Genomic DNA, 24,190 nt, shown 5'->3' with positions numbered 1-24,190 from the left:
ATTGGACGATAGTTCGATCCCAGCTGACGACAATCCCAATCATTCTGGACGAAGAGGTGGACGCGGGAGAGAATCAGTAATAGCGAGAATCCGTCTTGGATACAAATATTCGTGGAGATTCGGAATGGAAACAACAGTTGAGCAGCGAAGTTGCAGAATCAGTGGTGAGAGTGACGGACACCGCCTTGACCACTACCTGAGAGAATGTGAACATCTAAGAGTCATTAGAAATGTGTAGAATAATAAACCCCACATTGTTGAGTTAGGAAAATATTATTTGTCAAATATAGATACTGTTCTTAAGAGATTCCCCCATTTTGCACCCGCATGATGGCATAAATTTTAAGGGTTGACGAATGTTTATCTTCCTGTTTGATAAGCTGTTCACTTGAGACAGTAAAGCAAGTCCCAGCTGTGTCTGTGGTACAAGTGACAGGATGAACAACCCAGCGGGTTTTCTTCCTATTGAGGAGTGTTGTACATGCTGCTATGGCGGTGTGTCCACTCACAGGATGAGTGGCGCAGCCCAATAAACTCGCCCCTCGGGGCAAAATTAAAAAAAAAATAAGTTCGATCCCACGGCATTGTCTCAATATTTACCTCATTCTTATGTGTTTAGTCGTGAATAAAGTCTTTGGTTTTCAGTTTCAAGTTTATAACTTTCTTAGAAATAAAGGAAGTTAAGGCCAAAATATCAAGGCATAGTTGTCCAGAACGAGGCAAATAAGGCCGGACTTGGCTACAGTATATATACTTTTATATTAACTTGGTATATAAGCATATTACCTTTGTACTATACTGCTGTATAGCCAAATTCATCTCTTTGAACACCTGGGTCATATCAGACGCTTCTCGCCCTGTATCTTGAAGTTATCTTGAGATGATTTCGGGGCTTTAGTGTCCCCGCGGCCCGGTCCTCCACCAGGCCTCCACCCCCAGGAAGCAGCCCGTGACAGCTGACTAACTCCCAGGTACCTATTTACTGCTAGGTAACAGAGGCATCAGGGTGAAAGAAACTCTGCCCTTTGTTTCTCGCCAGCGCCCGGGATCGAACCCGGGACCACAGGATCACGCGTCCAGTGTTCTGTCCGCTCAGCCTCCGGCTGTATAAGTGTAACTTAAGTGCCTTCAATCACTTATGGCAAGGAAGCTCCCTGCGTGACCTAGTCCTCTGTATAGGTCTTACCTATCAGTGACTTAACACTACCTACCTTGAGGCTACCTTGAGGTGCTTCCGGGGCTTAGTGTCCCCGCGGCCCGGTCGTCGACCAGGCCTCCTGGTTGCTGGACTGATCAACCAGGCTGTTAGACGCGGCTGCTCGCAGCCTGACGTATGAGTCACAGCCTGGTTGATCAGGTATCCTTTGGAGGTGCTTATTCAGTTCTCTCTTGAACACTGTGAGGGGTTTGCCAGTTACAGTACAATACCGCCCAGTTGTAGCTTCTCTTTTGTAAAGTTCAATGGAAAAGGAATTTAGTAGTAACGGCTGGTAGCGTAGATGACTTAGTTATAAAGTGAGAGACTCTTTACCCTGTCGTAGCTCAGTCGATTAGAGGCAGTGTCTGGGATGCTCCCGGACGCAGGTTCGAATCCTCGTCACGGCCCTTGTGGATGTGTTCATTTGATGCAACACGTTAGTGTGATCTCTGTGTGTAATAAAGTAAGACAATTATCAGGAGACAACGCAAAGCCTGTATGAAAGGGACTTGAGGCCGTGGAGTTGGGATTATTAACCCAACTCTATGGTTTATGGAGTGTGGACATAAACATTTAATTTACCTGGGCACTAGGAGACTGGAACCGCCACCCCACTAGCGTGAGGCCAAGGCTCTATCCACCATACCATGAGACAGTCTTAATAGGAAAGATTCCAGAGGAAAACTAACCGCTGCCCAACTGAGATTTTATACTTTCCCTGGCTGCTATTAAGTATATAATAAGCAGTGTATCACGCCCACGGCCTATAAATTGTCAACCAAACAAAAAGGAGGCCTGGTCGAGGACCGGGCCGCGGGGACGCTTAGCCCCGAAATTATCTCAAGATAACCTCAAGATAACCACACTACAGTGGAAATAAACATTTAATTCACCTGGTATAGTATACTCAAAGTCTAAAATATTAAAGTATACAATGAAAGTATTGCATTTTGAAAGTATGTAGCTAATTAAAGTTGGATAATGAGTTGTCTTAAAGTTTAACCCCCCCCCCACACCTGCAACTTTGGCACTCAGTCATTGTAAGTACTCGTGGAAGGTCACTTTATTAATGACCAAATATTGAAGAGCAATGCTAATAATGTAATAATAATAAAAATAAAAAAATAATAATGAAACTAGATTTATTCCTCCAAGGAGTGCCGGACCAACCGGGCTGTGGTGGGTATGTGGGCCTGCGGGCCGCTCCAAGCAACAGCTTGGTGGACCAAACTCTCACAAGTCAAGCCTGGCCTCGTGCCGGGCTTGGGGGAGTAGAAGAACTCCCAGAACCCCATCAACCAGGTATCAACCAGGTAATAATAATAAGCCAGGGGGGGGGGGGGGACTAACAGGCCTCAGTAACAAGTGGAGGAGGGCCTCAGTAGTGTGGTTTATGGAGTGTGTAATGGAGTTCAACTCCACAAGAACTCTCACTCCACTCTCAAAAAACGGACTCCATGAGCCCCTCAATAAAAGTTTAGAAAATAAATTTAAATATCCCGCAATAAAAAAAGTCACACCGGCCGGTGGGCCGTATAATTGTGTCCTCTTGTGTATTGTCTCCTTTTTTGTGTGTGTGTGTGTGTGTGTGTGTACTCACCTAGTTGCGCTTGCGGGGGTTGAGCTTCGGCTCTTTGGTCCCGCCTCTCAACCGTCAATCAACAGGTGTACAGATTCCTGAGCCTATTGAGCTCTATCATATCAACACTTGAAACTATGTATGGAGTCAGCCTCCACCACATCACTGCCTAAATTGTGTGTGTGTGTGTGTGTGTGTGTGTGTGTGTGTGTGTGTGTGTGTGTGTGTGTGTGTGTGTGTGTGTAATTACCTAAATGTAGCTACAGGATGAGAGCTACGCTCGTGGTGTCCCGTCTTCCCAGTACTCTTTGTCGTTTGTCTTCGAAAATACTGACGGTTTTGACCTCCACCAAAAAGTGTGTGTGCCTATTTGTATTTACCTAATTTTGCCCGCAGGATTGAACTCTTGGACCCCGCCTTTCTATTCGTCGGTTGTCTAATGTAGGGTTGCCTAGTTTTTATATCATATCTGCTACATTTCTCTCTCTCTCTCTCTCTCTCTCTCTCTCTCTCTCTCTCTCTCTCTCTCTCTCTCTCTCTCTCTCTCTCTCTCTCTCTCTCTCTCTCTCTCTCTCTCTCACACACACACACACACACACACATATTGGTTAGAAAGGCGGGGTTCAAGAGCTAATAGCTCGATTCTGCAGGCACAAATAGTAAATGCATAAATATAAGTAGCAGATATGACAGAGGAAAATAGGTCGGGAGTCAGTATATTAGACAACCCACAGTTAGAAAGGCGGGGCCCAAAAGCTAACATCTCAATCATGCAGGCATATTAAATAGTAAATCCACACACATCCCCAGGATGCAACCCACAACAGCTATCTAACTCCCAATTACCTATTTACTACTAGGCAAAAAGAGGCCTCAGGTGAAACTCTGGCTAATTGTTAGAATCGAACCCGGGTCCCTGGATTATGTGTACGTGTCAACTTAATGCATCAGTGTCACTAACATGTCCGAAACCAGTTAAGCAAAGTTAATGATATTCGACATAAAGCCTATTAAGAGCAAAATCCAAAATTGATTATATTATGGAGAACTTAGCCTCTTATCACCGCGTAATTTGAATAGTGAAATGGTGCACCAGTTTCAATAATAAAATAATAATAATAATACTGATAATAATGATAATAAAAATAATGTTATTATCATTATTAATAAATCGTGCTGGAGCAGGCAGACTGAAGGGAGACTGAGCTCCCCGAGGCGGGACGCAAGCCTAACCCGACACGATATTAATCATTCTCTTCGATAAAATGATGATGACGTAATCGGCCAATCAGACGATACTGGCGATAATGAACGAGGCGTTGTTCATTTCCACAGACGATGCCTGTCCATCACCTCTACTGTCATCATCTTCCCACGGTAACTCACTCTCTTCCTCATTCCTGTCTCGTTCCATCTCTCTTTGTCTCCTCCATGTCTCTTTCGCTATATATATATATTTGTCTCTGTCTTCCATGATTTTCGATCTCTCTCTGTCTCTCGCTCTCTCACTCTATCTCTTCCCTGTCTCACTCTACCTACTCCCTGTCTCTCTCACTCTCGTAAAAAAAGTAATCACAATGTGTTCTACAACCGTATGACTTTTGTTTTTAACTGAATGAACATGCAGAACAGAACTGGAGCCTAAGTATAACAATGTTCTGCTTCCCAGACCATTTGTGTTCTTAAAGAAGCACCGGAAACAAACACGACCACAAGAACCTCAGTGTCTCGTGGTCGTGTTCAGACTTAAACTGGAGCCTCGAGTTTACAAGTGGTGAAGACTCGATGATGTGTTCCGTACGTTTATCTTATCATTAACAAAACTCGTTGCTATTTAGTTTCTAAACATAACTTCCAATTTGATGGATATGATTAGTCAATTTTATCGATTCGCTGATAAAAGGTGGTTAACTAATTGGTAAATAACAGTTAAACCCCATGTAACATAGGTCTTTCAGGAAGTCTGAAGTGTTATGCACCAGGAGGTAAGACTTTAAGACTGTTTTATTAGTTGAGGATTAGCGAGCAGATGTAGTACTGACGGCCTGTGTCATGGCGGACACTCATAATTAATCCAGTGAGTATAGTGGACTTTTTGTGTACAGTGAAAGAGAGGAAGAGAAAGTGTAAGTTGTGAGGGCGGACGGGCGGCGAGGCTGGTCGTGTATGCTGCCATTGACGGGGGTGAAGAGGGCCGCCCACATGTGTCGTGGGAGGGAGGTAGGGACACATGGCCCGCCGCTGATGAAACCCAAGCTACTTTTCTCTCTCGCCCCCTGGCCGGCCTCCCACCAGCCACGCGGTAACCTCCAACACGGTTCCTTGAGCTTCATTGCTCGCCTCTCTTAGCGCGACTCCTGTCCTCCACCTCCTGTGACCGTTGCTACAGCAGGGGGAAGAAAGACCACTTCCAAGAAGGGTATTGTGGGGACTCTTGTAGCACACACAACCGCGCTAACGTCTCTTTGTCTTAATCAAACGAGTCTCTGGCGATGCCTTGCCGAAATACTCTAGTAGCCTCTATATATTACCGGAAGGTTAATATGTAATTAGAGATGAAAAAAAGAGTGTTTGGGCAGTTGGGTAAGCTGGCGGAGGCCTTCGGGAGTCGTATTTGGCGCGGCGTGGGCGTGGGCGTGGCCTGGCCCGTGAGAACCAACCAGCGGCCGCCTCCCTCCCGCCCGCGCACTAAATAACTGACGATCGAACTTGCTCTTTGTGAATTGACAGGGGACGCACAGATTTTATCACTCGTGGAAAGTGGTCTATTTTAGTGATCTTGGCGCAATTACGTCTGTTTTAACTGTGAGTATGTGAACGTTGATTGTTGTGTCTGTTATTTAGTACAAGATGTGTTGAAGTTTGTTTAGTAGCAAGTGTGAAAAGTATCAATAATAGAAAGGAAAGGCGACGCGCGCTGGGCTCAGCCTCTCCGGTCCGCCTTGCTGGGTGATTGTAGCAGTATTTGTTTGGTGTGATTGAAGTAGGACGTTGGGAGGGACGCAAGCCAGCGAGCCAGCCAGCCCCAGCTTCACTCTTTTCAAAGCTTGAGTCCTCCTCCTCCCCCTCTCCTTCCCTCCCCCCCTCCTGGCCATGTGACCGGGCCGCGCGCGCGAGAATTTTACGCGTTTTCGTTTGGAGTTTAGAATTGTAATTGATTTATGGTCGCGTGATGATTGATGGGCTGTATGATTATGAGACACCTAGATGGTCATCACCGTTGTCTTTTGGGGGTAATTAGCATCATAATTCTCCTCATCAGTCAGAGGTAAGTACACCAGCAGAGGGGAAAACAAACTTGGTAAGTACAAATCACGAAACCAATGGAGGAAACATTTCCACGATTGCGGATAATACTGGTCGGGGTGGCAGGCAGGCAAGAGAGGCGGCAGCAGGGGCCCTACTCCCCGGCTTAGACCGCCCGGCCGCCTGCCTTCACCACCACCACCACCATCATCAGCAGTCGCAGGCTTGGTCGCCACCGTTGCACACCGCCTAGGCCCCACACCACCACACACAAGGCTTGGCGCGGGGCTGTGATCTAGCGACGCGGTGTTCTCGCGTTGTTCTCTCGCTGGATTGTAAGTGTGATTTTATACATATCTATCAAATGCAGTGTTGCGTTTAGTGAGTGTGTGTGTGTGTGTAGCGTGTACTGCCCCCTGGTATTGATTAGTTACGAGATGAGGTGAGCGGCGCTACGCTTGGACAGTGACAGTGACCATCAGGGTTAGTGGAAGGGGGATGCGGTAAGGCGAGGAGGGGGGGGGGGGGTAAGGAGGGTCGCTGGGGAGGGTGGGGGGGGGGGCGGGGAGGCCGAGGGACAAAGGGCTGTAGGTGGTGGAGGAGGAGGGGGGGGGGAGGATGTTAAGGGGCCAGATGGAAGAGAGGGGGGAAGGTAGGGGGTGGCAGAAGCAGGGGTGATGGTGGTGGCTAATGGGGGGGTTAGAGGGATCACGTCTTGACCCCCACCCCTCCCCCCCCAATATGGCCCACCCACCCACCTACCTCCCCCGCACCGTTTCCGGCCTGCACTCGTACGGTGTCTGGACAAGCGGGTCTTGTTGTCCCTGCTGGCTGGCCTGCTGTCCTCGACCACCACTCCCACGCCACGCATGGTCGCCGCTCCCTACGTACAGTCTTCGTCTTAACCAGTGACTCTCCTGACGCCTCCTCCTCAGTACTCCTCAACAGGCACTGTGTCATCCTCGCCTCCTTTGACGGTAAACTTTCCCAGTGTGTGTGTGTCATCGCTAGCTGCAAGCCTTGGTGAACCACTGTCATGATGTATCATTATGGCTAACTTAAACGAGAACCTTGTAGAAAGTCTAAAGACTTTATAATTTCGAGACGAGACATTGTGCTCGTCCAGTACAGTCAATTAAGGACCAGTGTCAGATTTCAGGAAATCAATGACCCACTTCATGTCGCCAACGACTGCTAGATGAGTCATATTGACGAAAAAAATGTGAGGCTATTGCGAAAGTGTGTCGGGGGTGGGTGAGTGAGCCACGTGTTGTACTCTTGTTGTGGGTGTAGCGACGACAACAACGTGTTACGCAAGGTGTTGCAAGTTATGGAGGAAACAGCGCGCAGCAGCGCGCGGCCAGCTGCTGTACGAGGCTGGCCTGTTGGATTAGGCTTTCTGCTACGTCCTGCCACTGCAGGAGGCGGCGGCGGTGGTGGTGGTGCCGCTTGCGACAGTGTAGGTGAAGGGCATCGGTCCCCAAGTGGTGGTCGGAGCAGAGTCTTGGGATTGTATAGTAGGGGGGATGTGGGTGGGGGACATTGATATCCCCGTCGGCAGCGCGGCGCCCCTCAGACTGACTCTCACAAGTCTTGTGCTATGCCTCAGAAAAATTGTCGGAGGATGTTAGCTCGCGCCATGACTAGGTAATGTGGATTTCCAAGTTTACATCTCCGATAAACTTGGACGGAAATCGCCATCATATTTTAGCCTTTTTCCAAGATACCGGATACGTGGACGCAAAACATGGCCACCGCTCCCTCCCAGACTGTTGCTCTTCACACTAGTTTACGACTGTTTAAATTTATCCCGCTTACAAGAAAGAAAATATTTATTTTTGGTTTGCGAAAACACCTCTGACAATTTTTGTTCTATTTCAAAACATTAAAATTCTCACGGCTTAGGATATGAGTCAGAACCTCCACATTTCTGATTTTTTGGTCTCATCATGATAAGAATCTAGCGACTGCAGTCGCTAGTGTGGGAGGAAGGGAAGAATTATTCTGGACTTCCCTGGAGGTAGCCTAATATTGGGCAGCTTTGATGGTATTATAGATGGAGTTATCTTGTGTGATTGTGTACTGAGAGAACCAGGGCGCGCGCTCTCATAATCTGATGATGCCAATTCTTTGACCTTTTTCAATTGGAGTTTAATTATTTTAGTAATTTGAAGGCCGGTCTGAGGGAGATGTTATCGTCAGCGCTGGTCTAAGTACTGTAATGTTATCGTCAGCGCTGGTCCAAGTGATGTTATCTCTCAGCGCTGGTCCAAGTAATTTTATCTATCAGCGCTGGTCCAAGTAATGTTATCCTCAGCGCTGGTCCAAGTAATGTTATCCCTCAGCGCTGGTTCAAGTAATGTTATCCTCAGCGCTGGTCCAAGTAATGTTATCCTCAGCGCTGGTTCAAGTAATGTTATCCTCAGCGCTGGCCCAAGTAATGTTATCCTCAGCGCTGGCCCAAGTAATGTTATCCTCAGCGCTGGTCCAAGTAATTTTATCTCTCAGCGCTGGTCCAAGTACTGTAATGTTATCCTCAGCGCTGGCGCAAGTAATGTTATCCTCAGCGCTGGTCCAAGTAATGTTATCTCTCAGCGCTGGTCCAAGTAATGTTATCTCTCAGCGCTGGTCCAAGTAATGTTATCCTCAGCGCTGGCGCAAGTAATGTTATCCCTCAGCGCTGGTCCAAGTAATGTTATCCTCAGCGCTGGTCCAAGTAATGTTATCCTCAGCGCTGGTATAAGTAATGTTATCCTCAGCGCTGGTATAAGTAATGTTATCCTCAGCGCTGGTCCAAGTAATGTTATCCTCAGTGCTGGTCCAAGTAATGTTATCCTCAGCGCTGGTCCAAGTAATGTTATCCTCAGCGCTGGTCCAAGTAATGTTATCCTCAGCGCTGGTCCAAGTAATGTTATCCTCAGTGCTGGTCCAAGTAATGTTATCCTCAGCGCTGGTCCAAGTAATGTTATCCTCAGCGCTGGTCCAAGTAATGTTATTCCTCAGCGCTGGTCCAAGTAATGTTATCCTCAGCGCTGGTCCAAGTAATGTTATCCTCAGCATTGGTCAAAATGAACACAGCATATATCTTAGCATATATGCTGTGCTTAGCACAGCATATATCTCTCATTTCTTGACAGGCTAACCTAACCTAAGACAGCTTAATCTAACGCGATATATATATATATATATATATATATATATATATATATATATATATATATATATATATATATATATATATATATATATATGTCGTACCTAGTAGCCAGAACGCACTTCTCAGCCTACTATGCAAGGCCCGATTTGCCTAATAAGCCACGTTTTCCTGAATTAATATATTTTCTCTAATTTTTTTCTTATGAAATGATAAAGCTACCCATTTCATTATATATGAGATCAATTTTTTTTTATTGGAGTTAAAATTAACGTAGATATATGACCGAACCTAACCAACCCTACCTAACCTAACCTAACCTATCTTTATAGGTTAGGTTAGGTAGCAGAAAAAGTTAGGTTAGGTTAGGTAGGTTAGGTAGTCGAAAAACAATTATTTCATGAAAACTTGGCTTATTAGGCAAATCGGGTCATGCATAGTAGGCTGAGAAGTGCGTTCTGGCTACTAGGTACGATATATATATATATTTATTTATTTTACAAGCGGAAAACTACCTTTGCCAAACCGCCTGTGGACGATTTGACTTTCGTATTTTTATATATATTATATATATATATATAATTATATACATATAATCAAGTTTTCCGTTTATTTGTTAATGTTCTCGTATATTTGTATATTATTATTATTTCCTTTTTACTGTTTGCGTGCTAACTGACCCTGGTAATGGTTTCTAGTGGATAAGAAAACAGTACAAGTGTGCAGTCTATTTAGAGCGTAGCGTAATGTAAGATTATATACTTTGATACGTAGCCTAATGCTATATAAGCGTCCATACTTTAAAGTGTGGCCGCTTAATGCTATGTATTAACAGCTTTAGTCTTTGCGTGCTTCACTGAGTCAAGTGTCTTAGTAAGCCAGCCATTTCTCCGACGTGAACCCGAATATATAATTTAACCCTTATAGTTTTACCTTCTGTGCCAGCTCTGAATTCCCAAAGTATATTTGATATTTATGAGCATAATATTGTTTGTTTTCATGGCTAGTTCCCAATTTCCACGCACTCCTCAACTAAATAAACCTGGTTCGTAACCTATAAAACCCAACTTCTCTGGAAAAACTAAATTATGTCTGGTAGGAGGTCACAGCTGGGCAAAATGACATGGTTTTAACAATGAATCAACGTTGATAATACTGATCCTAGGTTGATTTAGCGTTACGAGAGCGTATAGAGTGTATGTTGACTTAAACTTAGGAGTTGAAAACAGGGCGAAGCGCCTTCTTATACTGTATCGTGACCCAAAGCCCTAAACAATTGCTGGAGGGTAAGGTTACATTGTTGATTTTCCTAGGAAATGTTGATTTTCATAAGTAATGTTGATTTTCCTAGGTGGTGATGATTTTAATATGTTGATTTTCCAAGTAATGTTGATTTTCATAAGTAATGATGATTTTAATATGACGATTTTCCTAGGAAATGTTGATTTTCCTAGATGATGATGACTTTAATATGTTGATTTTCCTAGGTAATGTTGATTTAATGTTGACATTTCTAGGTAATCAGGTAATGTTGATTTTTTCTATATAAAGATGATCTTAAGTAATTTTGATTTTCCTAAGTTATACTGATTTCCCTAGGCAATGTTGATTTTTTCTCGTACATTTGGATAGTTTACAGTATTTTATTACGTGCCTACCTAACCGGTTTACAGCTTACATTCATGTAATTCGCTGGACCAAAGATGCTGGTTTACAACGATGGATCTACCATGTTTGGCAACAGTGTAGACGAATGGATTAAATCACCAGCTAAAGTTATTGAGGATAATAATGTAACATGATTTAAAGATTGTATAGACCGCTGGGGTCAAATTGTCGGGTCTAAATAGGACCTGCCACGAATGGGTCAGTAGGCTACTGCAGCGTTTCGTATGACTTATGCTTTATATATAGTCTTGGGAAACTAGAAGCTGGTGTATGTTGTTGTTAAAGATTCGCTACCTGGAACAAAGTTCCAAGTAGCACGGGCTATGGTGAGCCCGTAACTTGATAGCTGGTGTACATTTTGCAGGTACTTTAGTACATGTTAAGGGTAGGGGGAGCAATCGGGAGAGGACAATGTGTGTGTACTCTCCTAGTTGTTCTTGCGGGGGTTGAGCTCTGGCTCTTTTAATATGCTAATAATCTTACGATATTTATCCGAGCCTCTGGTGCTAGGCTAGAGGCTATCTGTAAGTCTCAGACTCTATTGCTGTTTCAAAGAGTAGCGTCTTTTAATTTCATACTGTTCTTAAGTTTTATTGCTCCCTCAGCAATTCTCATCATCTTGCATTTCTCTGGGTTGACGTCAAGTAGCCATTTTCCTAGCTATCCTTGACTTTCCCAGGTCGTCCTGCGTCTTTTCACAATCCTTGTACGCTACGACGCATTAACTTGACTCGTCCTTTGCAGGCATTCCTTGAATCCCTTTCTATGTCTCACCGATTGTAATTACTAATGATTGTGAGTTTTATTTGTGACGTTTGGTCAACAAACCTGACGTATCATACTTATCATAATCTGCATCATACTTCTGGCTGGGACTTCATTTCACACTGCATTACTCTCTTACAGTGTGTGTGTGTGTGTGTGTGTGTGTTTACTAGTTGTGTTTATTAGTTGTGTTTATTAGTTATGTTTTTGCGGGGGTTGAGCTTTGCTCTTTCGGCCCGCCTCTCAACTGTCAATCAACTGTTTACTAACTACTTTTTTTTTTCTTTTTTTTTCCCCACACCACACACACACCCCAGGAAGCAGCCCGTGACAGCTGACTAACTCCCAGGTACCTATTTACTGCTAGGTAACAGGGGCACTTAGGGTGAAAGAAACTTTGCCCATTTGTTTCTGCCTCGTGCGGGAATCGAACCCGCGCCACAGAATTACGAGTCCTGCGCGCTATCCACCAGGCTACGAGGCCCCTATGATGTGTGTGTGTGTGTGTGTGTGTGTGTGTGTGTGAGGTGATCTGCTGGAAGTGTAGGTATACGGTAGACAAGGAATGTGAGAGGAAAGGGTTGTTATGGAGGTAACGCTGAGAGGTCCATCAAGATTATCGTGTGTGTCAGTGGATGAAGTGGTGATGGTTGAGGACCTAGTTAATTTTCCTGGACGGTGAAGAGGAAACTAGATTGTTTCCTTCAAGGAGTGCCGGACCAACCGGGCTGTGGTGGGTATGTGGGCCTGCGGGCCGCTCCAAGCAACAGCCTGGTGGACCAAACTCTCACAAGTCAAGCCTGGCCTCGGGCCGGGCTTGGAGTAGAACTCCCAGAACCCCATCAACCAGGTGAGGGACAACTATGAGGTGCGGGCTAATGGTGACGTTAGCAATCTGAAGGTGTGGGCTGGATGGAAGACATATCGGAGTGGTGAAGGTGTGTGGGTGGGTGGGTTTAGAGAGTGTAGGCGTGCTGAGAATGATGTGAACAAGCTTAAGGAGGAGTGGAGAAGTATAAGGTGGGGGGGACCCAGTCCTCAACACTACGGATATTCTTGTTTTAGTAACATTCGTCCAGCGGTGTGCTGGAGAGCAAGAGTTTTGGCCGGTCCAGACAATTTTCGATTCACCTTCCAAAACCAAATATATGGCATTGAGTGACCCCGTCTCCTAGCCAGCCGTCTAGTGCTCCTAGCTAGCCGTCTAGTGCTCCTAGCTAGCCGTCTAGCGCTTCTAGCCAGCCGTCTAGCGCTTCTAGCCAACCGTCTAGCGTTCCCAGCCAACCGTCTAGCGCTTCTAGCCAACCGTCTAGCGTTCCCAGCCAACCGTCTAGCGTTCCCAGCCAACCGTCTAGCGTTCCCAGCCAACCGTCTAGCGTTCCCAGCCAACCGTCTAGCGCTTCTAGCCAACCGTCTAGCGCTCCCAGCCAGCCGTCTAGCGCTTCTAGCCACTCGTCTAGCCCTTCTAGCCAACCGTCTAGCGCTTCCAGCCAGCCGTCTAACGCTCCTAGCCATCCATCTAGCACTCCCAACCAGCCGTCTAGCGCTTCCAGCCAGCCGTCTAACGCTCCTAGCCATCCATCTAGCACTCCCAGCCAGCCGTCTAGCGCTTCCAGCCAGCCGTCTAACGCTCCTAGCCATCCATCTAGCACTCCCAGCAACCCTCGCAGCGAGCGTGTTGTGGCAGGTACATAATTAATCCCCGAAACAGCGTGCCTCTGACCGTCAACTAGAACGAGAGGTTCATTCCTCGACCCCCGGCTGACAGGGAGTGAAGTGCACTAAATCCGGATTCATGGTGGATCCCGAGGCTCCAGGAGGGCGGCTATGGCAGTAAAGATTCTTTCAAGTGAAGATATTACAATAAAATAGATCATTGGTCGTGTAGGGAAGATGTTACAGCGACAAGGGGTTGCCTGCAGAGTCAATATTTACACGAATGATAATCTTGAGAGTGTATCATTTACACGAATGATAATCTTGAGAGTGTATCATTTACACGAATGATAATCTTGAGAGTGTATCATTTACACGAATGATAATCTTAAGAGTGTATCATTTACACGAATGATAATCTTGAGAGTGTATCATTTACACGAATGATAATCTTGAGAGTGTATCATTTACACGAATGATAATCTTGAGAGTGTATCATTTACACGAATGATAATCTTAAGAGTGTATCATTTACACGAATGATAATCTTAAGAGTGTATCATTTACACGAATGATAATCTTAAGAGTGTATCATTTACACGAATGATAATCTTAAGAGTGTATCATTTACACGAATGATAATCTTGAGAGTGTATCATTTACACGAATGATAATCTTGAGAGTGTATCATTTACACGAATGATAATCTTGAGAGTGTATCATTTACACGAATGATAATCTTGAGAGTGTATCATTTACACGAATGATAATCTTAAGAGTGTATCATTTACACGAATGATAATCTTAAGAGTGTATCATTTACACGAATGATAATCTTGAGTGTATCATTTACACGAATGATAATCTTGAGAGTGTATCATTTACACGAATGATAATCTTAAGAGTGTATCATTTACACGAATGATAATCTCGCTGCCGCTACAAGCCAGTGAGTGACTAATGAGAACCTGTATAACCAGCAGTGGCGTCCCTACAGCCTGGTGTCGTCTGGAAGACTGTCGCTCTTAGTAGTTCAGTATTAGACGGTACTAGAAGGGAGCCGGTCGGCCGAGCGGACAGCACGCTGGCCTTGTGGTCCTGGGTTCGATCCCAGGCGCCGGCGAGAAACAATGGGCAGTTTCTTTCACCCTATGCCCCTGTTACCTAGCAGTAAAATAGGTACCTGGGTGTTAGTCAGCTGTCACGGGCTGCTTCCTGGGGGTGGAGGCCTAGTCGAGGACCGGGCCGCGGGGACACTAAAAAGCCCGGAAATCATCTCAAGATAACCTCAAGATAGCCCGTCGGCCGAGCGGACAGCACGCTGGCCTTGTGGTCCCGGGTTCGATCCCAGGCGCCGGCGAGAAACAATGGGCAGTTTCTTTCACCCTATGCCCCTGTTACCTAGCAGTACAATAGGTACCTGGGTGTTAGTCAGTTGTCACGGGCTGCTTCCTGGGGGTAGAGGCCTAGTCGAGGACCGGGCCGCGGGGACACTAAAGCCCCGAAATCATCTCAAGATAGCCTCAAGATGCTTCTGGTCTCATGTGATAAGCAACCACAAAGCTGTTTCTATTAAATTATTATTTTTTTCTTAGCTATATACAATTGTAAACAAAATTTATGCCTGAAAATTTCAGCATAAGATACAGTCACTTGCACCGTTGTGGGTACAGTGTACCGCAAGTTACAGTCACTGTATCTACAGTCACTTGCACCGTTGTGGGTACAGTGTACCGCAAGTTACAGTCACTGTATCTACAGTCACTTGCACCGTTGTGGGTACAGTGTACCGCAAGTTACAGTCACTGTATCTACAGTCACAAGTTCCCCGAGTTCCCAACCACTTGGGCTGGACGGTAGAGCGACGGCCTCGCTTCAAGTTCAAGTTCAAGTATGTTTATTGAGATAAGCAATAAATACATCTCAAAGGGATAGAGTAGCTTAGGCTATTTCTACCCCCCTGGACTCGCTTCATGCAGATCGGCGTTCAATTCCCGATCATCCAAGTGGTTGGGGCACCATTCCTTCCCCCCGTCCCATCCCAAATCCTTATCCTGACCCCTTCCCAGTGCTATATAGTCGTAATGGCCTGGTCCTTTCTCCTGATAATACCCTTCCTTTCCCTTTCCCAGAGGCAACGCTGATAACTCCTCAAGCCTCCCTTGTACCTCAGGCTAGAGCCCAACCGCTCCGGTGGGTGTGTGAAAGGGGGGGGAGGTAGTGGCCACGTGCCGGAGAGGGGGGGGGCGACACGTGGTGCAAGGGGGTATTTATTTACATATGGTGCTGCGGAGGAGGGAGGGAGAGAGAGGGAGAGGTAATGCGAACAAGTGTTGGGAGGAGCGGTGTTCACACGTGGTGTTTGGATGAAGGGTCGTGTGAATACGTGCTTCTTTAGTGGTAGTAATGTGTACGTGTTACTTGGAGAGGACACGTGCATGGAGGGAGGGAGGGAGCATGCACACGTGCATGGAGTGAAAGAGGGAGCATGGACACGTACATAGAGTGATGGAGGGAGCATGTACACGTGCATGGAGGGAGGAAAGGAGCATGGACACGTGTATGGAGTAAGGGAGGAAGCATGTACACCTGCATGGAGTGAGGGAGGGAGCATGTACACCTGCATGAAGTGATGGAGGGAGCATGGGACACGTGCATGGAGTGAGGGAGAGAGCATGCACACGTGCATAGAGTGAGCAAGGGAGCATGGACACACGGTGGGGTGGTTCTGGGAGCGTGCTGCTCCAGAGGTGAGTGTTCAAGGTCTAGTATGACTGGAGGAACACGGCACAAACACAGGAGCCGGGTGTCGGACCTCGCCTGAAGAATATGTATGATCAAGCTCATCCAACCAGCCATTGGCGGATGTCTGATTGGCGGAAATCACACTGTCTAGTGCACAGGTTGAAGGTGATGAGATGGTGGGGGAGGATGATGGCCACGAGGTGATGTTGGGGTGTGGAGTAGGGGATCTGGGGTTATCTTGAGGTTATCTTGAGATGATTTCGAGGCTTTAGTGTCCCCGAGGCCCGGTCCTCGACCAGGCCTCCACCCCCAGGAAGCAGCCCATGACAGCTGACTAACACCCAGGTACCTATTTTACTGCTAGGTAACAGGGGCATAGGGTGAAAGAAACTCTGCCCATTGTTTCTCGCCGGCGCCTGGGATCGAACCCAGGATCACAAGTCCAGCGTGCTGTCCGCTCGGCCGACCGGCTCCGAAACGGTGTGGCGTTTGTTGTGGGGTGAGAGGAGAGAGGGCAAGCTGTGAAAATTGTTTCGTTGTCTTAATGAGGCTTATAGTGTAATAAGGTATGTAATACGTCGTTAATACGGTGTTTGTCAGAGGAGACTTACATATACACACGGTGTGCGGGAGGGGAGAGGAACACCAGGTGCTGGGGGGGGGGGCGGGTGTTCACTCAGACTTAAGACTTAAATAGTTATCAATTACTTCGGGAAGAGAGGTGTAGGTGTTTAAGCGCCTCCCCCTGTTAGCCTTATAACACCTGTTGCGTTATAATTTAACTATTCCTAAGTGCTGAACCGGTTTTGTCCTGCCTGAGAACTGAGCCCGGGTCCCTTGGTCGTAGGAGCAGACGATATCTAATATAGTCAACCTGGGGGACAACAGCTGGTCTTATTTGTCCAAGATCATAACTTGTGTTGAATACTTACTTCTCTCTCTCTCTCACTCTCTCTCTCTCTCTCTCTCTCTCTCTCTCTCTCTCTCTCTCTCTCTCTCTCTCTCTCTCTCTCTCTCTCTCTCTCTCTCTCTCTCTCACTCTCTCTCTCTCACTCTCTCTCTCTCACTCTCGTCTCTCACTCTCGTCTCTCACTCTCACTCTCTCACTCTCACTCTCACTCTCACTCTCACTCTCTCTCTCTCTCTCTCTCCCCGTAATACTTAGTCTATTATCATCACTTAGAGATGACCTGAGACTGAAGAACCTTTACATTTATTAAAGAGTTTCTGAGCTCCGAAGCACTACGATGTTCTTTGTTTATAACCATAATAACTTAGGGTTGTGACCTTCCAAGTTCGTAAACTATTTAGTAAATAAGGATGAAGCCGCTATGATCGAGGAAAGATGTAAAGGTTTCGCCAGCGGTTGATGGTTCCTGGTTCAGGAAGGTAGTAATACATTCTCACGTCTGCAGAGTCGAGCTCTAGGTCTTGGGTCTCGCCTTTCTAGCCGCCGGCCATCTTATGCAATTTCTCTCATCCTATTTTCCTATATCTTCTATTCAGATTGCGAGTGAAAATTGGCTTCTGCGGTCTGCTCCTTCAGCTCATCCACTTTTATATCATTCTTACGGTATAAAAACAGATTTTTAACATCTCTGATTCACCTGTTTTCAGACTTCCATCCACACCTTGTTGGTCAGGGGTGTGGAGCACTGGTCAGGGTGTGGAGCATTGGTCAGGGTGTGGAGTACTGGTCAGGGTGTGGAGCATTGGTCAGGGTGTGGAGCATTGGTCAGGGTGTGGAGCATTGGTCAGGGTGTGGATCACTGGTCAGGGTGTGGAGCATTGGTCAGGGTGTGGAGCATTGGTCAGGGTGTGGAGCACTGGTCAGGGTGTGGAGCATTGGTCAGGGTGTGGAGTACTGGTCAGGGTGTGGAGCACTGGTCAGGGTGTGGAGTATTGGTCAGGGTGTGGAGCATTGGTCAGGGTGTGGAGTACTGGTCAGGGTGTGGAGCACTGGTCAGGGTGTGGAGCATTGGTCAGGGTGTGGAGCATTGGTCAGGGTGTGGAGTACTGGTCAGGGTGTGGAGCACTGGTCAGGGTGTGGAGTATTGGTCAGGGTGTGGAGCATTGGTCAGGGGTGTGGAGTATTGGTCAGGGTGTGGAGCACTGGTCAGGGTGTGGAGTACTGGTCAGGGTGTGGAGCACTGGTCAGGGTGTGGAGTATTGGTCAGGGTGTGGAGCATTGGTCAGGGGTGTGGAGTATTGGTCAGGGTGTGGAGCACTGGTCAGGGTGTGGAGCATTGGTCAGGGTGTGGAGTATTGGTCAGGGTGTGGAGTATTGGTCAGGGTGTGGAGCACTGGTCAGGGTGTGGAGCATTGGTCAGGGTGTGGAGTACTGGTCAGGGTGTGGAGTATTGGTCAGGGTGTGGAGCACTGGTCAGGGTGTGGAGCATTGGTCAGGGTGTGGAGTACTGGTCAGGGTGTGGAGTATTGGTCAGGGTGTGGAGCACTGGTCAGGGTGTGGAGCATTGGTCAGGGTGTGGAGCACTGGTCAGGGTGTGGAGTACTGGTCAGGGTGTGGAGTATTGGTCAGGGTGTGGAGCACTGGTCAGGGTGTGGAGCATTGGTCAGGGTGTGGAGTACTGGTCAGGGTGTGGAGCACTGGTCAGGGTGTGGAGCACCTCCAGCTTACAGCCACTTAGTAACAGTGGGAGTCATGTCGCTTCTGGCGTGAGTTTGAAATTAGTTCATGAATCTCCTACGTACCTATTCTTATAATTGTTCTGATTCTTATGGGGCGAACCCTCCCTACCTCCCATCTCCATAATCGTAGCTATTTCCCCTTCCCATATTTACAGAACAATCCAGCGGGTTTTCTTCCTATTGGGGAGTGTTGTACATGCTGCTTTGTGTCTACTCACAGGATGAGTGGCGCTGCCCAATAAACTCGCTACTCGGGGCAAAATTTTAAATTTTAATTCCCTCCCATCTGTAAAGGAAATTTTGCCAAGCAAAGGTCATATGTAGAGATATTACATATGGGGTATTTAAGTAGCTATGTATGTAGTTTGTACTTGCGTGTGTTCGTCTGTAAATTGACACTGATATCAAGGCTGATTTATCAGTGGGAATGACGTCACCAAGACACCTTGGGGGGGGGGGGGGGGAGGATACCGTCTTGATTCAATCACTTGTTGTGTCTTGCTCGTGAGCAATATGACAGAGGTCTCATTAAGTTAGATGGTCTTTGCTCTACACAGATGAGCTTGTGTGGGGTCTGCGGGCCGCTCCAAGTAACAGCCTGATGGACCAAGCTTTCACAAGTCAAGTGTGACCCCAGGTCGGGCTTGGGGGAACTCGTAGAACCCTCTTCAGGTACAATCCAGGTAGTCAGGTTGTGCTACACGGGCACCCCAGAGGGCGGGCTGGCCCCCAGCACGTGTACCAACTCCGGTCATGGGGAAGCAACCTTCATAGGTTGTTCCGTATGTTGACCAGACCACACACTACAAGGTGAAGGAACTTGAGAATGGTCCAGGACGGACCGAAACGTCGTCGTCCCTTCACCTTCTAGTGTGTGGATTAACCTGGATTGTACCTGGATGGGGTTCTGGGAGTTCTACTCCTCAAGCCATCCAACCACTCTGATTGGACGGTAAAGCGACGGCCTCGCTTCATGCAGGTCGGCGTTCAATCCCCGACCGTCCAAGTGGTTGGACACCAACCATACCTTCCCCGCCGTCTCATCCCAAATTCTTATCCTGACCCCTTCCAAGTGTTATATAGTCGTTGTGGCTTGGCGCTTGCTCCTCATAGTTCGGTTCCGTGCTCCCTAAGCTTGACTTGTGAGAGCTCGGCCCAACACACACCCACCACAGCCCGCTTGGTCCGGCACTTCTTGAAGAAGGCTATCCAATTTGTTCTTGAAGATGTTCACGGTTGTTCCGGCAATATCTCTAGCATGGGTTTACACTAGAGGAGCGTGGGGTAGCCTGGGTTTACACTAGAGGAGCGTGGGGTAGCCTGGGTTTACACTAGAGGAGCGTGGGGTAGCCTGGGTTTACACTAGAGGAGCGTGGGGTAGCCTGGGTTTACACTAGAGGAGCGTGGGGTAGCCTGGGTTTACACTAGAGGAGCGTGGGGTAGCCTGGGTTTACACTAGAGGAGCGTGGGGTAGCCTGGGTTTACACTAGAGGAGCGTGGGTAGCCTGGGTTTACACTAGAGGAGCGTGGGGTAGCCTGGGTTTACACTAGAGGAGCGTGGGGTAGCCTGGGTTTACACTAGAGGAGCGTGGGAGAAGCGGCCTAGGTGGGAGCACGGAACACAGGCATCCATGACTTGTGCTTTCATTCGGGCACGACCACTGAGGCGCATCCGGTCTCTCCGTGCCAAGCTTGGCTACCATCACCACCACCATCACCACCACCACCACCATCACCACCACCATCACCACCACCACCACCACCATCACCACCACCACCACCACCACCACCATCACCACCACCGTCACCACCACCATCACCACCACCACCATCACCACCACCATCACCACCACCACCATCACCACCACCACCATCACCACCACCATCACCACCACCATCACCACCACCATCACCACCACCACCACCACCACCACCACCACCACCACCACCATCACCACCACCGTCACCACCACCATCACCACCACCACCACCATCACCACCACCATCACCACCACCACCATCACCACCACCACCACCACCACCACCACCACCACCACCACCACCACCACCATCACCACCATCACCACCACCACCACCGCCTCAACACTCAGCTACTGGTAACAAGTTCCAAGTAGCACGGGCTATGGTGAGCCCGTAGTGGACTTACCTGGCACAGGAGCGGTGCTGTAACTTACCTTTACCACAGCATACCGTCCCTCACAGACCTCACACATCCTCATTGATATATGAGGATCAGTACAGTACTAATATTTTGTTTTAAAATTGTCTTCCCTCATTCCTCTCCATCCATTACACACTCCGTGCCTCATTGTCCCTCACACCTCGTCCCTCATGTCTCACCTCCCGTCCCTCATGCCTCACCCCCGTCCCTCATGCCTCTCCCCCGTCCCTCATGTCTCACACCTCGTCCCTCATGCCTCACCCCCGTCCCTCATGCCTCACCCCCGTCCCTCATGCCTCACCCCTCGTCTCTCATGCCTCACTTGCCTCTCCCCCGTCCCTCATGCCTCACCCCCGTCCCTCATGCCTCACCCCCCGTCCCTCATGCCTCACCCCCGTCCCTCATGCCTCACCCCCGTCCCTCATGCCTCACCCCCGTCCCTCATGCCTCACCCCCCGTCCCTCATGCCTCACCCCCCGTCCCTCATGCCTCACCCCCCGTCCCTCATGCCTCACCCCCCGTTCCTCATGCCTCACCCCCGTCCCTCATGCCTCAGCACACCTCCAGGTGCCTCTTGTCGCCCTCCTGCAGACATCAGCCATCACCGGCAGGCCGTAACGATTTTTGCATTGTGTTTCCCTATTGCTAGTGTTGTTTAGGCTGGGTACTGCTGTGTCTTCCCCTGGTGAGTGTGTCTTCCCCTGGTGAGGCTGTGTCTTCCCCTGGTGAGGCTGTGTCTTCCCCTGGTGAGGCTGTGTCTTCCCCTGGTGAGGCTGTGTCTTCCTCTGGTGAGGCTGTGTCTTCCCCTGGTGAGGCTGTGTCTTCCCCTGGTGAGGCTGTGTCTTCCCCTGGTGAGGCTGTGTCTTCCCCTGGTGCTGTGTCTCCCCCTGGTCCCGTGTCTTCCCCTGGTGCTGTGTCTTCCCCTGGTGAGGCTGTGGCTCTCCCTGGTGAGGCTGTGTCTTCCCCTGGTGAGGCTGTGGCTCTCCCTTGTGAGGCTGTGTCTTCCCCTGGTGAGGCTGTGGCTTCCCCTGGTGAGTGTGTCTTCCCCTGGTGAAGCTGTAGCTTCCCTTGGTGAAGCTGTGTCTCCCCCTGGTGATGCTGTCTGTGTTAAGACTGGATATTGCTGTGCCTTACTGGCGATCTGTCTCAGCCGGGTTGTGATGTGTGGCGGCTGGGGGTGGTGTGAACACCTCGGTAGGACAGCCGGGTGACACAGTGTAAGAACAAGGCACCTGTTCTCTGGAGGGGAAAGTGTCAACATGTTCAGCACACAAAGATGACTTGATGGAGGCGTTGAGAGGCCGAGTGTAGTAGCGTGTCCAAGACAAAATACTGAGAGGGAGGGGGATGAGAGAGGGAGGGGGGGGGCCAAGTCGCGCATGAACCCCTCAGAGATGGATAAAAGAGTGGCGTAAAAGAGTGGATGAGTGTCTGCCAAAAGCGGGGAGGGCCAGGAGTGAAGAAGACGGAGGGGGTGGTGGGGTGTGTGGGGGGGGGGGAGAGAAGAGGCAGCAGGGCCAAGCATAGATCGAAGACGCTGGTGCCCGCAGTAGAAATGCCTTTTTATGTGCGTGTGCGTCTCGGGCGGCCAGCTGGAGGACTTCTGGCAAGGGACCCACACTCGCCGCGCCTGGAATAGATGCTGGAGGGGGTGTGAGGGGCGGGCGAAGAAGGGGGGTGAGCGCGGCCGAGGGGAGAGGGGAAGAGAGAGAGAGAAAGAGGGAGGGGGGCAGGTCGTCGGAGCCAAGAGCATGGAGGAAGGGGGAGGGCACCTTGCTTACTCTGGTGAGAAAGGCTGCCTCAGTGCCACGGTGGAAGGAGGGGGAGGGGCGGGGGAGGCACACACAGCTTGGTCTGAAGAGAGGGGAGGGGGGGGGTGATGCTGGAAGAGGAGACTGGCTAGGAGGTTAATGCTGGAAGGGATGGGAAGGAGTGTGATGCTGGAATGAGCCTAGCTAGGGTCTTCAATGCTGGAAGAGGAGAAAGAGATAGTGTTTGTATAAAAGAAGGGGAGCCTGTGAGAGGAAGCATATACAGAGAGGAGTGTGGGAGAGGGAGAGCTGTTTACTTGTAAAGGTTTAATACAATGTGTAATGACCATAGTATACAGAGTTGTATGTTTAATGACCCATTGGGTGTTGTGGTGACCTGTTAGGTGCCGTAAAACACAACATGGCGATTGACTTGTAATAACGACAGGGATTGACTCCTGGTAATGTTGTGACTGATTCTTGGGAAGACATGTTGAGTACTGAGAGTCAAAAGGCTGTTTGCTGACCTCTAGATGAGTATGTGTGACACCGGTCCACCGGCTCTGACACCGGTCCACCGGCTCTGACACCGGTCCACCGGCTCTGACACCGGTCCACCGGCTCTGACACCGGTCCACCGGCTCTGACACCGGTCCACCGGCTGTGGCAACCGGTCCACCGGCTGTGACAACCGGTCCACCGGCTGTGACAACCGGTCCACCGGCTGTGATACCGCTCGACCGGAAAACACAATGCCAATTTACTGTTGGCTTTCATCTGTAGCAGCTGTTAGTGGCGTGACATAATAAAGTGTGATGGCACGGACCTGCGGGACTGTTCTGGTTAATTATGTTCATCTGTCAGCCACTGTTGTGGAGACACAGACAGGAGGAGAGAGAGAGAGAGAGAGAGAGAGAGAGAGAGAGAGAGAGAGAGAGAGAGAGAGAGAGAGAGAGAGAGAGAGAGAGAGAGAGAGAGAGAGAGAGAGAGAGAGAGAGAGAGAGGGGGAGAGGGAGATACATCCTGACAGTGTGAGAGAGCGTGCCGGACAGGAAGGAGGACAGTGAGAGAGAGAGAAGGTGGAGGGGTGGGGAGGGTGATAAAAGAGTGTGTGTGTGTGTGTGTGTGTGTGTGCTTGTGTGTGCAGGACGAGGAGTGAGAACAAAGGTGGCAAGGAGTGAGTGAGTGAGTGAGTGAGGGAGCCGGCCGAGGGGGGCGACATCAAGTGTGGAGCCAAGCGCTGTGGGGCTCACCCACCGCCACTGTCCCCTACCGCCACTATCATCGCCTCCAATCGTCACCATCACTATCACCACATGCATCATCATCATTCTATAACACCACCAGAGCCCTCGTCACCACTATCACTGCCTCCAAGCGCACCATCAAAGATCGTTCTCACCATCCTCGTCATCACAAGTCTGACCTTTGCAATAAAGCAGCCTGTGAGCACCATTTGGAATAGTGATGGGAAGAGAAGAGGGGGCAGTGATGGGACGTGGAAGGGGGGATGAGGAGGTCCAGGAAGGGAGGTCCTTCCCCTCAGAGGGGATATGTCAGGACACTGAAGCTGTTGATGGGTACCCGTCGTCGTGGG

At 48.9% G+C, this 24,190-nt stretch overlaps 2 protein-coding genes across 9 annotated transcripts in view; both read left to right on the top strand.

Annotated features, from left to right (window-relative positions):
* Nucleotides 1–4,133: 4,133 nt before the first annotated feature.
* LOC123746328 (putative uncharacterized protein DDB_G0271982) overlaps nucleotides 4,134–24,190 on the top strand; it is a 74,836-nt gene continuing 54,779 nt past the window's right edge. Inside the window, exon 1 of one of the 8 annotated variants that reach the window (XM_045727767.2) lies at nucleotides 4,134–4,154. The gene's annotated coding sequence lies outside the window, so the exon portion shown is untranslated. Of the gene's footprint in view, nucleotides 4,155–5,434; nucleotides 5,583–5,894; nucleotides 6,046–6,142; nucleotides 6,359–6,791; nucleotides 7,001–7,028; nucleotides 7,483–7,531; nucleotides 7,671–24,190 lie in introns of those variants that run through there. The other 7 variants (XM_045727764.2, XM_045727766.2, XM_045727771.2 and 4 more) reach the window with 7 other exon arrangements.
* On the top strand, nucleotides 8,661–9,041 carry LOC138357932 (nodulation protein O-like). The gene has a single exon (XM_069315111.1). The coding sequence runs from the start codon at nucleotides 8,661–8,663 to the stop codon at nucleotides 9,039–9,041; it is 381 nt and encodes a 126-aa protein (XP_069171212.1).

This window comes from Procambarus clarkii, chromosome 80 (genome assembly GCF_040958095.1).
Source record: "Procambarus clarkii isolate CNS0578487 chromosome 80, FALCON_Pclarkii_2.0, whole genome shotgun sequence".
NCBI classification, from domain to species: domain Eukaryota; kingdom Metazoa; phylum Arthropoda; class Malacostraca; order Decapoda; family Cambaridae; genus Procambarus; species Procambarus clarkii.
Note: the sequence above shows the minus strand (reverse complement) of the source record. Positions and strands in the feature narration are given on the sequence as shown.

What these genes read in the sequence shown, in the direction of transcription:
- LOC138357932 (XM_069315111.1), top strand. Translation starts at nt 8,661, where the DNA reads ATGTTATCCTCAGCGCTGGCGCAAGTAATGTTATCCCTCAGCGCTGGT.